The sequence below is a fragment of the Pezoporus wallicus genome, unplaced genomic scaffold, assembly GCF_028554395.1.
Source record: "Pezoporus wallicus isolate ANWC-B61680 ecotype Strahan unplaced genomic scaffold, APGP_CSIRO_Pwel_v1 contig_5261, whole genome shotgun sequence".
Classification (NCBI taxonomy): domain Eukaryota; kingdom Metazoa; phylum Chordata; class Aves; order Psittaciformes; family Psittacidae; genus Pezoporus; species Pezoporus wallicus.
In genome coordinates, this window is record NW_026642423.1 from 5953156 (window position 1) to 5971038 (window position 17883).

General features: G+C 46.7%; 1 protein-coding gene across 3 annotated transcripts in view; it reads right to left on the bottom strand.

Moving 5' to 3' along the window:
* Nucleotides 1-3750: 3750 nt before the first annotated feature.
* Nucleotides 3751-17883, bottom strand: part of LOC130610429 (uncharacterized) — a 44930-nt gene continuing 30797 nt past the window's right edge. For all 3 annotated transcript variants that reach the window (XM_057430316.1, XM_057430318.1, XM_057430317.1), the window contains 6 exons: nt 15330-17069; nt 10078-10252; nt 9124-9328; nt 8062-8684; nt 6282-6427; nt 3751-5441 (listed from right to left, as the gene is read on the bottom strand). In XM_057430316.1, the coding sequence (XP_057286299.1) occupies nt 4646-5441; nt 6282-6427; nt 8062-8684; nt 9124-9328; nt 10078-10252; nt 15330-16900 (3516 nt within the window). In that variant the 5' untranslated portion in view covers nt 16901-17069 and the 3' untranslated portion in view covers nt 3751-4645. The remainder of the gene's footprint in view (nt 5442-6281; nt 6428-8061; nt 8685-9123; nt 9329-10077; nt 10253-15329; nt 17070-17883) is intronic.

Here is a 17883-nt window from a genome sequence, read left to right on the forward strand (position 1 = left end):
GCCTGTGCTCTGATTCCTCGTTAGGGTTCCTCACTCTCTGTTGAAGAGGACCCTCTATGTTCTTATCACTCAATTTTACCATCCATGTTGTATAAAGTTTTCCCTTGGGGAGCCCCTTCAGCTTCCTGAAGGAGATGTCTTATGTTCTAGTAAGTGCCCTTGGGGCTTGCCTGGAGTTTTGCGGTTTTGGACTGCACAGTGTTATTGTCAAAACTGATTTTATTCTTAACTGCTTGTACCTGTCTCCAGTTATTCTGCAGCAGCCTCTGTAAGAAATAAGGCAGTTGCCTTTGTCCACCTGATCAGCGAGATTTTGTGCTCTCACACTCCACTCTAGTGACAGGAAGTCACTCAGCAATGACAGTGAGATCTCTGAATATTTATCTGATCTCTGGCAGGAGAACAGTTTCCTTCATTGCTTTTGGTTCCAGGTTTTTCCAGTTTCAAGTCAGAGAATGTCAGCCTAATTCCAGCAGAATTTCACCTGGTTCCTCAGCATACGTTTTAAAGGAGACACAGTTGCCTTATCCATGAGCCCTGAAGGGATATCTTTGACTTGGTGCTAGAAGATTCAAATTATCTTCCCTTTGAGCATGTCAGGAACAAGCAAGAGGATTCACCAGAATCTCCTGCTGGAGATCTGTCTTCATGTGACTTTAGCTCCATAATAGATTCATATGTATTGCCTAACTGAAGTTCCCGAAGACAGGCGATCCAAGAGGATCTCAGAGCTTTTTTGGGGATTTGGGATGTGCTGAGGTCAATCTTTCAGTCTCCAGTGACAGCTAGAGTAGTTTCTTGCTGCCAGACCAATACTGGTGTTCCCTTTCAGATACATTCTTGATCATATAGTGGAGACCCAAACTGAACGTTCTTTCCCCATCCTTACTTTTGTCAAGGACAACAAGGAATGTACATAAAACACCATAAAATAGAAGATCACTTCACTAAAGCAGAAGTCTTTGACCTCTAAAGTCTTTGCATCTCCCTGTATTTTTGGGGGGGGGCTTTCCCACCCAGCCTGCTGACTCTTAAAGCATGTATTTCCTCTTTTCTTTGGACCTGACCTCACAAGGGGCTCTTAAACCTGCGTTTTGTCTTCTTGTGTGTCTGTTTTCTGAGCTCAAACATACATGGACTCTATGATAAAGGCCACCTTTTGTTGTTTGCCTGATAAATGACAAGTCACACTCATCCTAAATTCTTATTCAAGGTCACTTATGAGTTCTGATAAATAATTACTTTTTTTCCCCTAACATGGTACTTCCAGAGAGATCTGCTTGAACAGCTGGGTAAGTTCAGTGGGCCAGAGTCTTGAAAAGCAATCTTAACCATTGTCAGTCATGATCACGAGAGGCATAAAAACATGATGAAGCCCTGGGACAGCCAGTTTGGAACAAATAATTGCTTTCTTGGCTTGCAGACAACCCTGTTCCCAAGTACCCTAGGTTCTAATAGCCTTTTGTCATGCTTGTTAATCAGAAATGGAAAAATATAGCACAACTATTCTCCAAGGCTGCCAAGTAAGATGTGTACATGTGATACTGAAAGACTTGGAACTTCCCAGGAGAAGGATCATCCAGTTCAGAAAGGTGCCTGGGGATTATGGAAACTTACTGCCTTGTCAGTGTGCTGACACTCCTCACCCTTCTTGTGCAGGCTCAGCCCACAGCACGAGCTCTCACAGGGCCACAGAGATCATCCTGTGCTCGTGTTCCCTTTCAACACCTGTAATTTAAAGGCAGGCGGGCGGCTGAGTACACAGCGGATACATAAAAGAGAAATAACATTGGAAGCACAGCCTCTGTCTAGTTTGACAGGTTCAGCAGTCAGGCTGTCGCTTCCCGTAGCAGGCTGTCCCAGGTCAAAGAGTTCCCTGGCTGCAGTTTTGTTAGGACAGGGCTACAGCACCAAGAACACATCCTGCTCATAACTCGGCACCCGGCAATTACTTACAGACCTTCTTTTGGGGAGAGTTTGCCTGCTTCAGAGGAAATAGGCTATGATTACGAGGAGCCTGGCAGGCAGGTGTTTCCTGTGATACCTAGAAAAACCCCAGATCTGACAGATCAAACAATCACCCGAATGCAAGACTGATGCTAAGTTTCAGACCTTTTACATATACTGATTGTTCTCTAACCTTTTTGAACAGCCAGGGTGACTGAAGGTATCTTGATTTAAAGATGTGACTGTACAAACAGTCCCTGGCTGGTTTTGAGCATGAGTTGGTGTGGAGGAAAATCACTCTGCTAGGAAGTGACTGAAAATTTTCCTGAGAGCAGCAGCATCATGTGGCTAAGAAAGTCACTCACTGGTTGGGTAAATGCAGCTACTGTATCTGTGCCTTCCCTTATCAAAACTACCACTGGAGGTAACAAAGTGAAGGCAGCTGTGCCATTTTGATCCTGAGAGAGAAAACAAGGTCCTACAAGCTGTTGCCTTTTGCATGTTAGGTGAACGGGGCTTGAAGGCTCATAGGTGCAGATCTGTCATGACAGCATAAAAGAAATCTTCCTCCAACAGCTGCTCTGCTTATGCATCCATCTATCTGAAAAACAAACAACAAACTAAAAGCAATGCCTTGTGTTCCTCACTGGCTGTTCAGTGTGTATTTTGGGGGAATTTATTATAAGTTATTATAAGCAATTTACTGCCTAATGACTAGAAATAGCTGGAGGGAATTCCAACTCGCCTGAGGGACTCAGGCTGCTGCCCCAACAAGTGTTTTGCCAGCTATCGCTCACTACAGCACTCGGCTGGATGCTGCCATCCTCATGTCTTGGGTATGTTTGTAAAGCCTTCAGATGATGCAAAAGCTCCCATTTCCTCAAGTACAAAATAAAGTACTAAAATACTGGATGGTGCAGAGGAAGAGAAAATACAGCCAGTGCTCATGTCTCACTGTTGGTGTCTGCCCCAATGCCTGGAGCACTGTAACAAGCCCCAGCAGCTGCGGCAAGAAGACAAAGCAGTGGGTATGGTTCGGAAGCCTGCTCAGGTGTTGGATCAGTGGTGACTTTACAAGATTAGGGCTACCTATGTGAAGGTAGCCTCTGTCTGCCTTTGTGCACTCACTGATGCTGGTTCATCTCTGGAGAAATACACAAATACACTTGTGTGACTCCTCCTGTAAAATAAGTGTCTGTAACAGAAATATTTTGTTTACTGATATATACTGATTGGCTTTGTCTCTACCATGGAGGGCTGAAAGAACATTTACAGGCTGTCCTCTAAGATCCACCAACACAAATTGAGGCTCCTTTAACATAGCCCCTAGGGCTGTAATCTGGCCTTTGCTGTGTAAGTCACAGTGTGACATTTTGCTGATCTTGTAATCGCAAGGCAGAGGTCAGCAGTGATGCCAGTCTAAAAAGGTTATAAACACTGTTTGCCTTTTCACCATTGCTCAGCTTCAAGTCAGTTCCCTGCTGAGGAGCTGAGAGAGGCTGGACCTTCCAGGGGAGAGCTCTGGGGTCTGTTTTGGCTTTCACATCTGGTGTGCTGGCGCTTGACCTGCCCAGGGAGGACTGTGGTCAGAGCATAAGATTTTGTGCCAGCCTGTTGTCTTCTAGTGAGAGTTAGGGTAGCAGGCTTGTACTATTCTCCCAGGCTCGTTAGGAGTAGCCCCTGAATTCTGCCCAGGGAATCAAAGAACAGATGCAGGCACATTGAATACCACCCACACTAAAAGAAATATCTACTCCAGAACACAAATGCTTAAGAAAATACCCATCTAAAGTCATTGAAACATAATTATTAAAACCTTTTATATTACTCTACAGTACAATGTAAATTGTTCCTTTGAAATACAATTTTGAAATACACTAGATTACATCATTTAAATAATGGCAAACTTTTAAATTCATTATTAATGGTAGCAGAGCTATATTTACATAGACTTCTATTTCAGATGCAGTGTTATGTTACAGTCCCTAAGCCAGCTAAATATCAGACTTTCAATGGGGTTATAGTGCTCTTCCACATGTTCTACACACACTTGAATTGTATGTGTCAGAGAACAAGAACTCCTTTTAGTCTTGCTTTTTTTTTTCTGTGTGCATGCAGCTGAATCTGAGCAAATTGATACCTACTTGATTTGGATTAAAGATGAAAGGCCTTTTTTCAATAAGTATTTTGACTGAATATACAGAGGTGAGTAATGAAAGACAGTCCTTAGGAGTAGCAGCAGAAAACAATTACATCCAACTTGCATCCTCTGTTGCATAATACTGCACCTAATTTTCACCCTGACTTTACCTAATGCTGATGAAATATAGTCAAAGGAAACCTCTCTCACGTTGTCAAGACTGGCTTTCAACACAATCCATGCAATGGCAAGCATCATATATCATTCTGCAGTGCAATATTAACAAGTTAAACTCAGCACTTTCCTCCAGAGATCTGCTCCTTGAGGGAAGCCCACCCCTGTATGCATATTAACAACAAACAGGTTGTGAGTCCAGAGGCTGGGAGACCAGAATTGGGCTGTGATGCTTGCTTCCAGTGCTGCTCAGAGTTTTCATGGGCCAGGCTCCTCCCTCTGTTGTCCACGGAGCAGAGCAAGTTCAAGCCACTGAGGCTCCTGGTGGTCCTTGCACATGGCACTGGTCAAGCCAAGTCTCCCTGCTTGCTGCCCACGCAGGACTCAGGGCCTGGTGTGAGGGGTGCTGATCATGATGTTGGGCAGTGCATTGCGCCGCTTCTTCCAGGAGCCCAGCTCCTTTGAGTACCGCCGGATTTGCCTGAACCAGTGGTGAGTCCGTGCCCGGTCGCTGTCCCGGAACACAAATGCCTCCCGCCTGATCTCAATGAGTTCAAAAGTGTCGTCGCAGTCGGGGTCAGTGGACACAATGCAATTGCTCAGCCTCAGGGGCTCCCTGAGCAAATGGAACTTCCCGTTATTTTTGTCCCTGATGAGTACCAGCACGGCGTCCTTCACGGGCCCTGGCTCAGCTGACTCCAGGCTGGACTCTGACACACGCTTCATGTTGACGAGGAGGAGGACCTGCATGTTCTGGAACTTCAGGGTCTTGCTGCCTTTCTTCACCCACTGGCCATCGGGGGGCTGGGCCAGCTGCAGAGACCCCTCCATCACAAACCTTGTTTCCTCCCGCAGCCAACCTACTGTTTTGAGGGCAGTTTCTCTCATCTCAATGTTGATGACTTCCCTCTTCTTCTTACTGTCCTGGCGAAAAGATCGGAGGGTCCATGTGTTCCCCTCCTGCTTGGTTTTCATGTTGATGTGCTCCAGGTGAGACTCAATGCGGCTCTTGGCCTCCCGCAGGCTGCTGTGGTCTGGGTGGTATTCAGTGGTGGCCTTGATGATTCTGCTGAGCAGCAGTGGGTACTTGGTGACTCTTTGCAAAGGGGCCATTAGGAAGGACCTCAAGTTCATCCGCCGCAGTGCTGTGTTGTCATTCTGGGAGACATCAAGGAATATTCTGCAGGGATTTAAGAAGAGAGAATGAAATGGTAGCTCTTCTGCCAGCAGATGCTGCAATCCTAAATGCAAATGAACAGTATTGTGCTGACAGCTGCTGGACACTGCAGCCCCCTCTCTGGTTTTAAGAGCCTTGAAAGTTCTGCCTTCTCAAAGACCTAACAACAATTTCTGCAACTGTGCTCAGCTCCAGAACAGTGATGAGGTGCTTGGAACACTAGCACACAGCATCCTAGCAGTCTTCTATTAAATTGTTGTAGAACAACAAGGGTATGATCTTTCTCTGGTACACAGTGATGTAGGCCTAAAGCAGAGACATCATCTTATATCAGATTACATTAATTGGTAGCTCCTTTCATCATTAGATTACAAAGCACTCTAAACAAGAATTCAGTACATTCAGCCTTTTAAGCTGTTGTAGTGGAAAGAAAGAGAAGTGACTCGCCCAACATTGCCCAATAGGCCAGGGGCAGGAATGGGAAACAAATTCAAGTCATGCATGCTTCACACGGTGGCTTTCCCCAGTGGAAATCCAAACTGTGCTCTGGTGCAGGGACTGAGAGCTGTTCTCAGCTGAGTGTCACTTGGTGACAGTTCAGCACAGTGGTCAGTGGGCAAACATTGCTACCACAAAGCACAGTAAACAGTTGCGGACCAACTAGCTGCCTCAGTGGAGATACCAAGGATGAATATCTTCTGGAGAATAAATTATTCTCCTCACAAAGAGAGCAGCAATAACTGGAGAACATTAACATCAAACTTTGATCCAGTTGAGCCGTCCAAGGCTTCACCCTGTCCCCTGTCCCCAAAGCCTGGAAGAATACGCTAGCCCTTTTCTCACCTGAGGAGCTCTTTCTCCTTCTCCAGAGCGTTGAGCATATTCACGGAGGAGGACTGCTGAAGACAGTAGGTCTGAAAGGCTGGCAGCATGTTGACAAACTCTAGAAATATTTCACCGATGCACACGGTCATCAGGTCATCATCACCCTGCAAACACGCAATACAGCCCCCACGGGGTTAGTGCAGCAGAGGCACGAGCACAGAGCCTGCATTCAGTCCTATCAGCATGAACCTACTGCAGGATATGGTGAACACCACTCCAAAGGTACAACTGGGCTCACCCTTCCTGGTGGAAAGGCAATTCCTGCAGGTCTGGGGGGAAGCAGTGTGTGGGGAGGGGAAGGAAAGCTGGGTTTACTGCTTTCTCTTCTACAAACCAAAAGCCATCCTTTCTACTTCTGTGGGCTGAGCCAGCTCCCCAGAACAGAGGCTCAAAGGCCAGAGGCCAGAGTGAGCCTGCTAGTCATGAGGGTGTACTGGGGCCCTTCTTGCCAACAGGTCTGACATAAGGGTAATGAAGTAGTGCATAAACTAACAGAGAGCATTTTGGAGCAAACGGGCAGGAGTAAGTCAGGTAAGAGACATGGCACTCAACTTCAACAGTTGCTCCAAGCAACTGGCCTGGCTGGGAAGCAGTCCCTTCAGTACTGGCTACTTTGATGCCTACATGAAAAATAAATTTCATGGTAAATTGTTATCATCTGATTTCTGGATGTGTAATAAAATAAGAGAACAGTAAGAATCTGGTGCTACATAATGCTCTTAGCTTTGTCAAGGTGTGTACTGACATGTTCTGCACTCACTGCTGAGTTCAGCAGCAAGAGAGGGAGCAGGTCCCTGGCTGCTGGCAGTTTTCTGGTGCAGTACTGAGCTCTGACTGCAAAGGAATCATGGAAGAGGAGACAGGGAAACCTACAGCTGTTTGTAGAAGCCTTTGTCTCAATAAATTATTCACAGGGCATGTCTGTCTTTGCTGTGCCACATGCATGAGAGTGGTTTTCAAAGTTGCCAGGTTTTGAGATGTGTTGCTCAGTCTGACATACAGGGTTTCACAAAGGGAGAAGAGGAGTGTGTTTCCTAAAGAACAAACCATCTTGGTGAAACTGATACAGCAATAAGTGGGGTTTGGTTTCTTGAGGAAAGGAGGGTGTGGATCTGATTACATGTCCTTTGCAGAGATTGCTGCCCTAGAGCCTTATTTCTATTTCTCTGTCTTCTGACCACCCTGCTGGTGGGGCAGGAAAGTTCCTTGTGCAAGGCAGGGTGTGTCAGTAGAAGCAACTTACAGCACAGGGCTGTAAAGACCAATTGTCACCGGAGCAGGGAGCAGTCTGTGCTGCCTGGCCCCACAGCCAGCATAGAAGCAAGCTGCGATAAGATGCAACCCAAGCCACCCTGAATGAGCCAGCTCAGCATTGCAAGAGCATGGCCTGTAAGCCAGACCAAGCTGAGCTCTGTGCCCCATGGCTATGCTCTTATCAGTGTCCAGGCTAGCTGGCTTAAAGCTAACTTTGGTAATGGGCCAGTTAGGTCCTGTTAATGGGATAAATGAGTTAGACTGCTGATGGCCTGTTAGTGGTATTACCACAGCAGAGAGTGAGGCCAGCAGCTGTGACCTGGCACAGACCTACTGAAATCACTGGTTTACATAGACTCTACATGGACTAGATAGATGACCAGAACCCAGGAGTCCTAATTTCTGATCCTCTTGACCACCTATGCTGCCTCACTAATAAAAAATCTATTCCTGTCTGGCTCCTCTACAGCATGCAGCATCATACCTGATCAAAGGCCTGATCAATCTCTTCCTGAAGTATCTCCAGGAAGCTCTCATTGAGGTCGATGAGCTCCTGGATGTTGCTGAAGATGCCCAGGAGCTGCTCCTGGCTCAGCAGCCCAGCCGCCTGCATGGGGAGGTAGAACTCCTCTTTGATGATGCGCAGGTCCTCACCATAGCTGGCCTCTGTGTTGACAAACTCCAGCACAGACTCCTTGCGCTCTGTCCTGCGTTTGCAGCACTTCTCGCAGAGGTCAGCCCGCCTCTGATTGCAGTTCTGCATATCTGTCTCCACTGGGAGGTCTCTTTCTCCACAGTCAGTGCAGGGACGGTGTGCTTCCCAGGCCTGCAGGGAGCTCAGCATTTCAGATGCCCTGTTTCTCCACTTCCTGGCTGGTGTCTGGCCAATGCCACTATCTGCTCTCTCCACATCCGCTGACTTGGTCCGGGTGGCCTCGCTGGGATCCAGGTCATCCCGGACATCATTCACGCCAACAATCCCGCTGTCTGTGCTCAGGCTGCTGACATTACTCCAGTGATGTCTGGAGCGAAGGGAGCCACGTGGAGTGCAGCGAGTCTCATCAAAGCTGCCACCATGGCCAAGGTTGGCTTTTGCTACCACTGGACCTGAGAATAGACACAAACCATTACAGGCACTGCAAGGTGTACAGAGCTTACTGAGGACCTCAAGCTGGCACAGCCATGATTGGTAAGAACCCCAGGACAGAAGGCTAGGTCTGGTGAAAGCAGGGCTGTAAGCTTCCTCCCTCCTGTTCTGCTGCTATGACTGGTGAGAGTCAGAAGTAACTGGCTCCCAGGTGAAGCGTGGGGCCTGTCGTCCCTGCACTGCCGATGCCTATGAACTTATTTGAGCTCTCTTTTCCCCTGCCATCTGCCAGGAGGGGACAGAGACACAGCAGAGTAGATCCTGATTTCTTGCACACCTGGGTTAAACCCAGAATGCTTCCCTCTCCCAGGTCAGCAGAATTACTCCATATTTACACTGGCATATCATGGCTCAGGATCTGTCCCATCAGCCCCCTCTGAGTGTGCAGAATGTGGGTACCATAGTCTCGCTCCTGCCGGCGCTTCTGTGCATGCTGCCGTGCTGCAGCTGCAATCTTCAGCTCCAGCTGCTTCCTCTTCACCGAGTCTGTTGGCATGGGGTCACTGAAGTGCGGCCGCAGCCGGCACTCCCACTGCGTCTTGGCACCATCTGCACTTGCATGGACAATGTCAGAACTGGACCGGTGGCAGCCAGAACTGGGGGTCTGCAAGAAAGGCAAGTGCATTTGCAGCAAGGTGGTGCTCAAAGTGGCACCTGGTTTGCAGCAACTGGACTTTAATTGCCAAAGTAGAGAAAAGGAAACTCATCAGTGGTGGGATTGTAAGTGCAGCTCTATTATGCAATCATTACAAAATCTGATCCCCTAGGCTCCTCTGTCTTGCTGTCTTAACAGCAGGGACCTCTCTCCCTTTGCTGTCATGTAGCACTGAGTACAGTGGCTCTGAGAAGCCATGAAGAAGTCAACAGCATAGCCCTGGCTAAGGGCCTAAAGCACGGCTGAGCCTGTCCTCAAGGGATCTGAGCTAGCTTGCCTCTACCTGTGAGTGTTTCAGTGCTGCAGGGTCAGGAGGGCCAGCCTCTATGCCTTACCTACATTAGTAGTTTGACCAAGGGGGTACTAAGAGGGCATGTCTGATCTTTAGGGCAGCACAGCAGTGAAGGGCTAGTGGCACACTGAAGACCATTAAAAGGTTATTGCTGAACTCCCTGCAAGAGATGCAGCGACAGATAGGCTGGGGCACAGAACTGGCTCCTTTTTCATTAACTGTAATAGAAAGGGAACTAGAAATGCTTCTAACAGAGTTTAATTGCTTATGGGAGTCGGTGTGATTTCAGATCCCAGGCTCCCAGCCTGACCAGTTCCTGCAACAAAGAGGTCCTTTAGATCTTCTGAGAGATAAGAAAGAGCCCTGAACACATGCCCAAGATGAAAGGGGAATTCCTCTCCCTTACGTTCTCTGCAGGTGGAATGTCGCTGGATGTCTCATTGCTTGGCTTGTCCTCCCAGGTCTCTGTTGCCATGGACATCGCTGTGGGCTGTTGGCTGTCCTCAGGAGGTGGGAGATCAGCTTCCCTCAGATCACACTGTCCCTTGGAAGGGGATTTGCCAGCAGTCTCAGCATTGCAGCTGCAAGGGAAGATGCAGACTGATTAACATCACATATGCAGTTCACCTGATATTCCAGATGAGACAGCACCAAGCCCAGGTTCGAACAATCAGCTGCAATGTTCAGGAAAGGTGCAGGCAGGACTGGTCTGCATGGATGGCACTACATGTATTTCAGGGCCTCTAAACACCGCTCAATTATAGCAGTACAGATTGGGTAATTGCACTCATGCCAGCATCAGTCTGGGATATCAAGCCTCAGGTATTCACAAGGCATTTTTTGTGTCCATAAAACACGAGGTTCTCCCACAGGGACCAAAAAAACCTCTTCCTAAGTAGGCCATATCCATATTTGCAGCTATTTAAAGAGATATTGTCAACACAGAAACCATATTGCTCATCTGGAAGAAAATCACTTGCTAAAAATCATAATACTTTGAAGAGATTAGAGGATTAAAGGATAAAACCTGCAGAAATCACCAGAAAGATTCCCTTTGCTTTCAGTGAACTCAGGATCAGGCCTTTCGGTGCACTTAAGAGTCCTGAAAAGATTGCCAGTCTGTTGTTCTCACTTAGCAATTCTGGGATGCTCTTATTCACGGCTGTCTGGTGCTAACAAGGGCCTGGCTGGGCTGATACAGGCAGCCTATTCCAACCCCATGTTTCCCTCTCTGCAGACATCACCACCCCTCCAGACAGAGTCTGGTGCAAAACCACTGACTTGACAGGGTAGTTGACAGGCTTGTTTGTGATACTATTTGTGATGCATTTTTCCAATAGACTCTCTAAGACACCCTTTTCCATGCATAATGAGCCTGACTGGAAGAATATTAATACTTTGGATTTACTTGATTTTTATGGGCTTGGATTCCTTTAAAAAAGAAAGGTTGTGAGGGCTGGATATGGATGTTTGTACATATATGAAGCCAGTGTCTGGAACATATTTTGGGGTATGCATGTATTTTATGCTTAACAAGAGCCTCCTATGACAAAAATCTACTGTTTCTTAAAGGCTTCACTTGTGAACTTATGCTGATAGGTCATACTGCTAATGTGTGATTTCAACAGTCAGCTACAAGCAAACACATGAGACAGATGGGCATCTTCCTTACAATGCATGACAGTTGGCTCTGAAAACAAACCATCAACCTATATTGAAGTTGCTGAAGAGGGAACAAATCTCCCAGAACACAAACTGGCTCTGTTGTCAGGCCAGAAAAGTTGGTTTGCAACTTCCTAGCTGATGCTTTTTCATCTTCCTCTGTTCATGCTTTCAGGCCCCAGCTGACACTACCTGAGTATTTATCAACTTAAAGAGTTTAGTCAGCAACAGCACAGTGCTAACAGCAGGCTCCTGGCTTTCACTTCTTGCTGTGCAAATTCCCGGCCATGTGGATTTGGAAGCGTCACTTGTTTCCTTCAGGCCTTTTCTCTCCAGTCTGTAGAAAGGGGATATCAACATCAGTACTGTCATGGAGCAGTCTGTAATACAGACTGTATTAGCCCTCTTACAGGGTTGCAGTAAAAGCAGTGCAGGCACACAGCAAGGCTGTGGTCCCACCATGGTACTGTCCTGCCCTGGTCTAGCTTAAGAGGTTTCTGTCTCCTTCCTTCCTCTCATCCCCAGTCACATTTGCAGTACCACTCCTTCAGCTCTTCCAATGTAGCTGTCTGTGTGGCCATGATCTAAAATCAGCCTTGAAATTATCTGGTTTTACAAAAATATCCTCCCTCATGCATTCCCAGCCAGATCATTTCATCGATGTTGTGTGAAGTATGAACAGTTCTGTGGGAGGGAAGGCAGAGATTAACAAGCAAGGAAGCTCTTGAAGAGAATCTGCCAGTGCCAGAAGCCACAATTTCCTAAAGCTGCTCCTGTTCAAACAGCTTCTGGTTGAAAGATGCAGAAAGAAGGGATCATACTGAGGCAATGGGATGTGTCCAAGGTCAGTAGCAGAGCTCAGAACTGGATCTTCTTGATCACACCACCTCCCACCATACAGACCATACTCTCAGACAGCCATTTGCCATTTTTACATTTTTTACAGTGCTTCCAGATCATCCACTTAAACATGGGAAGTACTCCACAGTATTACTGCTCCTCTAAATGAAACTGACAGTAGCTCTCTGCTGCTAAGACAGACCAGATGCCACCGCTTATTGTGGTTTCCATAACCCAGAAGGGATATTTATAAAACATCTCCAAACATGACCTGCAGTTGGAATAAGAGCCAATACTACCCAGAGAGCTGAGCTGAGGAAAGGTGACTGGAGACTTGCAAAATTCAGCCACCCTATGGTTGGTCAGCTAGAGGTAAGAAAGGCAGTAGTGCAAAAGCAGAGGCACTGGGTGTATGCTATGGAAATGCACATCCTTTCCTTCACAGTCTCTCAGGTTGTAGCATTGTCCAAGCCAGCAGTTCTCAGCCCTTTGCATATGTTCCTGACTTTTTCTGACCACTGGAAACATTTTGGCAACTCCTTCCCTGCTTGCACCTGCCTTTCGGACTTGGAGTCCTCTGCTATGGGAAGCTGTTATTGTACCCACCATCTTGGTGCCATCCCAAATACACCCCATCACTCTTTTCAGGAAGCCTTCTTTCTTAGTCGTGCCCTTGGCTTACTTTTGCAGGTTTTTGTTGCTACCTTTCCCCGCTTCACAGACAGGAACCCCAGGTCCTTGCACGTCCTTATCCTGAGCAATCTGCTGTTTAAACAGTTTCAGAAAGTGGACTATAGATTGAAATGCCTACAGGATTTCCACCTAGATCTCAACACCCTTTCTCAGCCAGGACTAAGTTAAAGGTATCTAGTGACTTATGAGGGAGCTAAAGGTGCCATAATTATGAAGCTGAAAATTAAATCTTCACTGATGAAATATTAATCCGTTTGAACGAGTCTTAAGCAATTAACTATGAATTACTAGGGAGGCAACTAAGTCACCAGACAAAACTGCTTTGTAAAACTGTAACACACAGAACCACTAGAAAGAGAAGACAATTTCAGCTGTCATACTCTGTGATGCTCCATCACAGTATCTCTATCAGAGGCTTGCTGAGCTCAGTATCTGTGGGAATGGGGCCAAATCCCCAGCTTCCAGCTCATTTCATTTGAGACTTGGAAAAAAATATGGCCTGGATGTCAGCAATCATAATTTAGGACTCAAGACATCCAAACAAAAAGTCTCCCACCTCTGCAGCGAGAATCAGCTTGAGTTATAAATGAGTATTTAGGCACATTACAGTCTCAGGTGAAAATGATGGAAAACAGAAATTTCCAGATAAAGGAAACTGAAATTTCCCACTCGCCAGTAATTTGGCACTGGAACAGATTTGTTTTCCTCCTACTAACCTGAAGAAATGACAATCTTTACCATTAACTGGTATTACTATGGAAAATAAACAAGCCAGGGTGGTTCCTTCACATGAAACAATCTCTCTACTACTGGAACCACTGTCATTCACAGTTTTAGATCAGTTTTGATGTTCATAAAATCACCTCATATATTTTGACAAATCCTACTGGGGAGACTGAACACATTTGCAGAAACAAAACCCACTGCAGACATTAAAAGTACAGAAGCCACACTGAAAACATGGAAGCCTTGGGCAGAAAGTGTTTGGAGGCAGGAATAGTAGTGGAGAAACAAGATCATATGCACTACCCATATCTTGTATACTTATACATGAGCCTCGGGTGCCAGGTACTAGTCAAACCTTTCATCTGCATGGAGACAGCTGTTCTTATTACCTTACACCTTGTGCCGTTCTGTATATTTCAATTCACGCCTGATAAAAATAGCCTACTCAATAAAAGTGGTTGCATACCATAAGTCTCATGTTTCTTCACTGGATTTTCATACTCTAGAAGAAAAGCACTGGGCTGGACAGCAGAAGGAATCATTTAGTGCTCCAACACCACCTACTTCCCTTTGGATTAGAAAGTTACAGAAGTATTTCTGCTTGTCACTCTGGCTCTGTCTACATGGGCAGCTTCAGTGTCTTTCAGACAACTCTCATTCCTGTGCAGAAGTCACTATCATCTCTAAAACCCAAGTCCAGTCTCTGAGCTCTAGCATTCCAGAAATCCCAAGCCAGTGTACAAGGCTGATGCCCTGGCATTTCACATACCACATCTGTTGGTGTCATAAGCAGCCAGGAACCAAGTCAAATGCAATTCTTGGCAAAGCCAGTCCTGAAAGACAAGTGTATGGAAACAAACCACTTCACCAACACTTACTTCTCCTTTTCTCATCAGCCTTATCTAGTGATAAGACTGATAACTGCCCCAAATTCCTGGCTTTCAGAACTTCTCTCATTCCTGTTGGGCCACCTGCCTGCATAGAAAAGGATCCCCATTTCTTTGGCAGGAGGGAGGTAACAGGACTGCAGTGTCCAAAACCAGGATAGAGAAAGCAGTCCTTGCGAACATCTTACCCAGAGAAGGGGAAAATGCTAGAGAAGAAGGAGGAAGGCTTTATGCAAGTATTTTCACTCACTGCTTATGCTGAGTTGGCAGGAGAGTATTTGCAAGTACTTTCACTCACTGCCTGTGCTGGTCTCCCGAGGATATTCAGAGACTTGTGGCAGCAACCTTGCTCTTCCTTGTTTGCCAGTTCACTACATGCAGGCAGCAAGTAAAAGCACTTGTTGCTGCATGTAACACTACCTGAACTCATGTCCTACAGTTGTGGGATGGACTTTTTTCAAAGGAATCATTTTAATACTTTGTATCTCTCAGATGCTGTCGACTTCTAACAGGTGTTAAAAAAAAATGAAAAAAGACATTTCAACAATTTATTACAGAAATAAAATGGGTGGAAAACTGTGTGTCAGGACTACTAATGACTGCTGTCTTGACAGGAGTAAGGTGTACAAAAAGGCAAAGTCTAGATGAAAACTCTGATGTTCAATCCCACGCAAAGATGGAGTTTAAGCTCAACAGCTTAAAGACATGTCCATGTGGCTGTCAGAGCCCCTAAGATGAAAGGCTCTGCCAACAGCGTATTAATGCTGTGGGAGCTAAATGTACATGTCAGGAGAGAGACCAGATCATTAATAAAGGAACTGCCTTCAGGTGACCCCACAGAGCATGTTACCTTTTTTTAATAAGTTCCAAGGCTGAACCTATGAATTCATCCTTCATTTTTTGTAGCTTAGCTCCATAGCTGGATAAGTCTGTGGCTTCTAACAGCAGCGATGAACAGCAAGAAGACTGGGCTTCAGAAGCCAGCGACTGCCCTGCAAGGTGGAGGACATCGTTTAATTGTCTTGTCTCTCCTTTCTGCTGCTCATCACTGAAGATCTCCTGCTCAGCTCTGTGTATTGCTACTGCCTGTAAAGGTGATCGTGGAATAGGGCTAGAGCAAATGGGGACTGGTGATCTATCTGGGCTGCAGATTTGGAAGGTTCTGTCCTTCATGTCAGGGCTGCTCATCCTGAAACCATCCCATGTGTTTGGATATTGGGAAAAGCCAGCAGAGGTGTGGTTTTCATGGAACACATCATCGTCACCCTCTGCTGTGACAGCAGCTTCATTCACAGCTTTAGTCCCCAGAACTCCTGGACAGACATTCTCACTGCTCTCCTCTTTCAGGCTCTGGTTTGCAGGCAGACCCTTATTCAAGGAATCTACTGGCTCACTGCTGCTGGCAGATGAATTTGCCATTTTACTTCTCATTTGCTTGAATTCCTCAAAGGTGGGTATGTAAAGCCTCCCTTTGCAGAGGCCTTTTTTGCTCTGTCCCAGTGTAGATTTGACATCTGTTTCCTTACTATATTGTTCTATGGTTTCTGCTGTTCTGGATTTGGCCATCTCATGGGTTTCCCTGGCATGCTGAAGGGGCAAACTGGGGGAGCTGTTCTGCCTTCGGAGCTGAAGCCTCCTCTGAGCCTCCTGCTTGATGTCTTCTGGACTGACAATCCTGTGTGCAAAACACAGATTCTGCCTCCCTGTGAGGCTGTGCCTGGGAGCAGTGTGTTCCACCAAAACCGTGCAGCAGCTCACAGCACAACCATTCTTGCACTGCTGGCACACCTGGCATGCAAAAAACTCCCGGGGCATCAGGTCAGGCAGGGCCACTTCTGGACACACTGGCTTGCAGGGCTCTGTCACCTTTCTGTTGTGCAGCCTCAGCTTCTCCTTCAGCTCTTTTTTGGCATCCCCGTGTAGAGCTCTTTCCTCTGCAGAAGGGAAGAGCCACTGAGGCACTTCGGCAAGGGGAGCAAGGAGCACATTCTGTGCTGATTGAGATTTCTGTTTAGCATGGAGAGAAAGGTTCTTCAGAGAATCTGATGGGCTCTGCGCTGGGGCCACATCCACACAACCTTCTGTCCCCTGACTGGTGCCTCTGTAGCGAAAGATGATCTCGTTATCCAGGCTCCGCCAGTGAGAATACAGCCCAGAGTCAGCAACTGTTGCCCACTGAAGGTTCTCCACGCTCCGATACATCCGGTTTTCCACAGGACTGGCCAAAGGTGCCTTGCCTGTGTGGCAGCAGTCTAGAGTGTGGAAGTTCCCAGAAAAAATATGAGTGTCTAGGTTCTTTAGTGGATGCATGCTGTCAACTGAAAAATCCTTTAAGCCATGTTGTGCATAGAGCTGATTATTTTGGCAGCTCAAGATCACCCGGCAGTGTTCCTGTCTCTCATCAACACTGATGTATGTCATAGCAAATGCACATGGAGGTTCTAAGACAGTGGCGTCTAGGGGGAGAGAAGGGAGCTGGGATGTTGCTTAGGTGCCAGTCAATGTCCACAGACCACAGACAGCAAAGCGTGCTGCTGGGTACTCACACAAGAGAGCTCTCACATGGGTTGAGTCGCCATGCGTAGAAGACCTGTGAATGGAAGGAAAGATGAGTTACTGAAGCAGCCTGGTGATGGCTCACAGGATGCAACAGCAGGTCTGCTTCCAGGGAATGCAGAAGCCAAACACCAACAGCTTGGGTAGAAACAGAGCAGCATAACTAGGAGATGAGCCACAGGGCTTGGGGCAAGGAATCTTTTCCATCTCTAGAAAAGCCAACAGTGGCCTTACACTCCCCATCTGAATTTGGAGAAGCTCATCCTGCCTATCCTTGCCATTCCCCCACAATAACACTTTCCAACTCTACTGATGAATGCTCAGAAGTGCTTGCTGCAGGCTTAGCTTACTCACACAACAGCGCTTACAAGAGATTGTAAGCCTCTTTCTCTCAAATGGGGTGCAGACAAGAGTGTATGGGTTAAGGAGGAAGCTGCGGGTGGGAAAGGATGACATCAGTGTGATCTCCTGGAAGGCTCAAGTAGCAAGGAGGAAGAAGGAGGGTGACTGGTGGTGGTTTTGTCTCTAAGAGTCACACTGCTTTGATGCTTTTCTTTACCCTTTACGGGGTAGATGCATATGATCTAGTGACTGACAGCCAAGCATTTCCAAGGCCTTTACAGTGCAGAGACAAAGGTACTTCACAGACTTTTACAAATGCACCCCTCTGACCCCTTAGCAACAGCCCCAAATGATCACCCCCATGACAGCTAAGTAGAGGCCCAGAAAGAAAAGGTGGTTTCCAAGTCTGTTCCTATGATCTGTGTTCAGCATTGTAAGGCCTAAGGAAATCTAAGTGACCAAATCATATGCTCAGAGCAATGCAGAAAATGAAACCCCAAAACTTC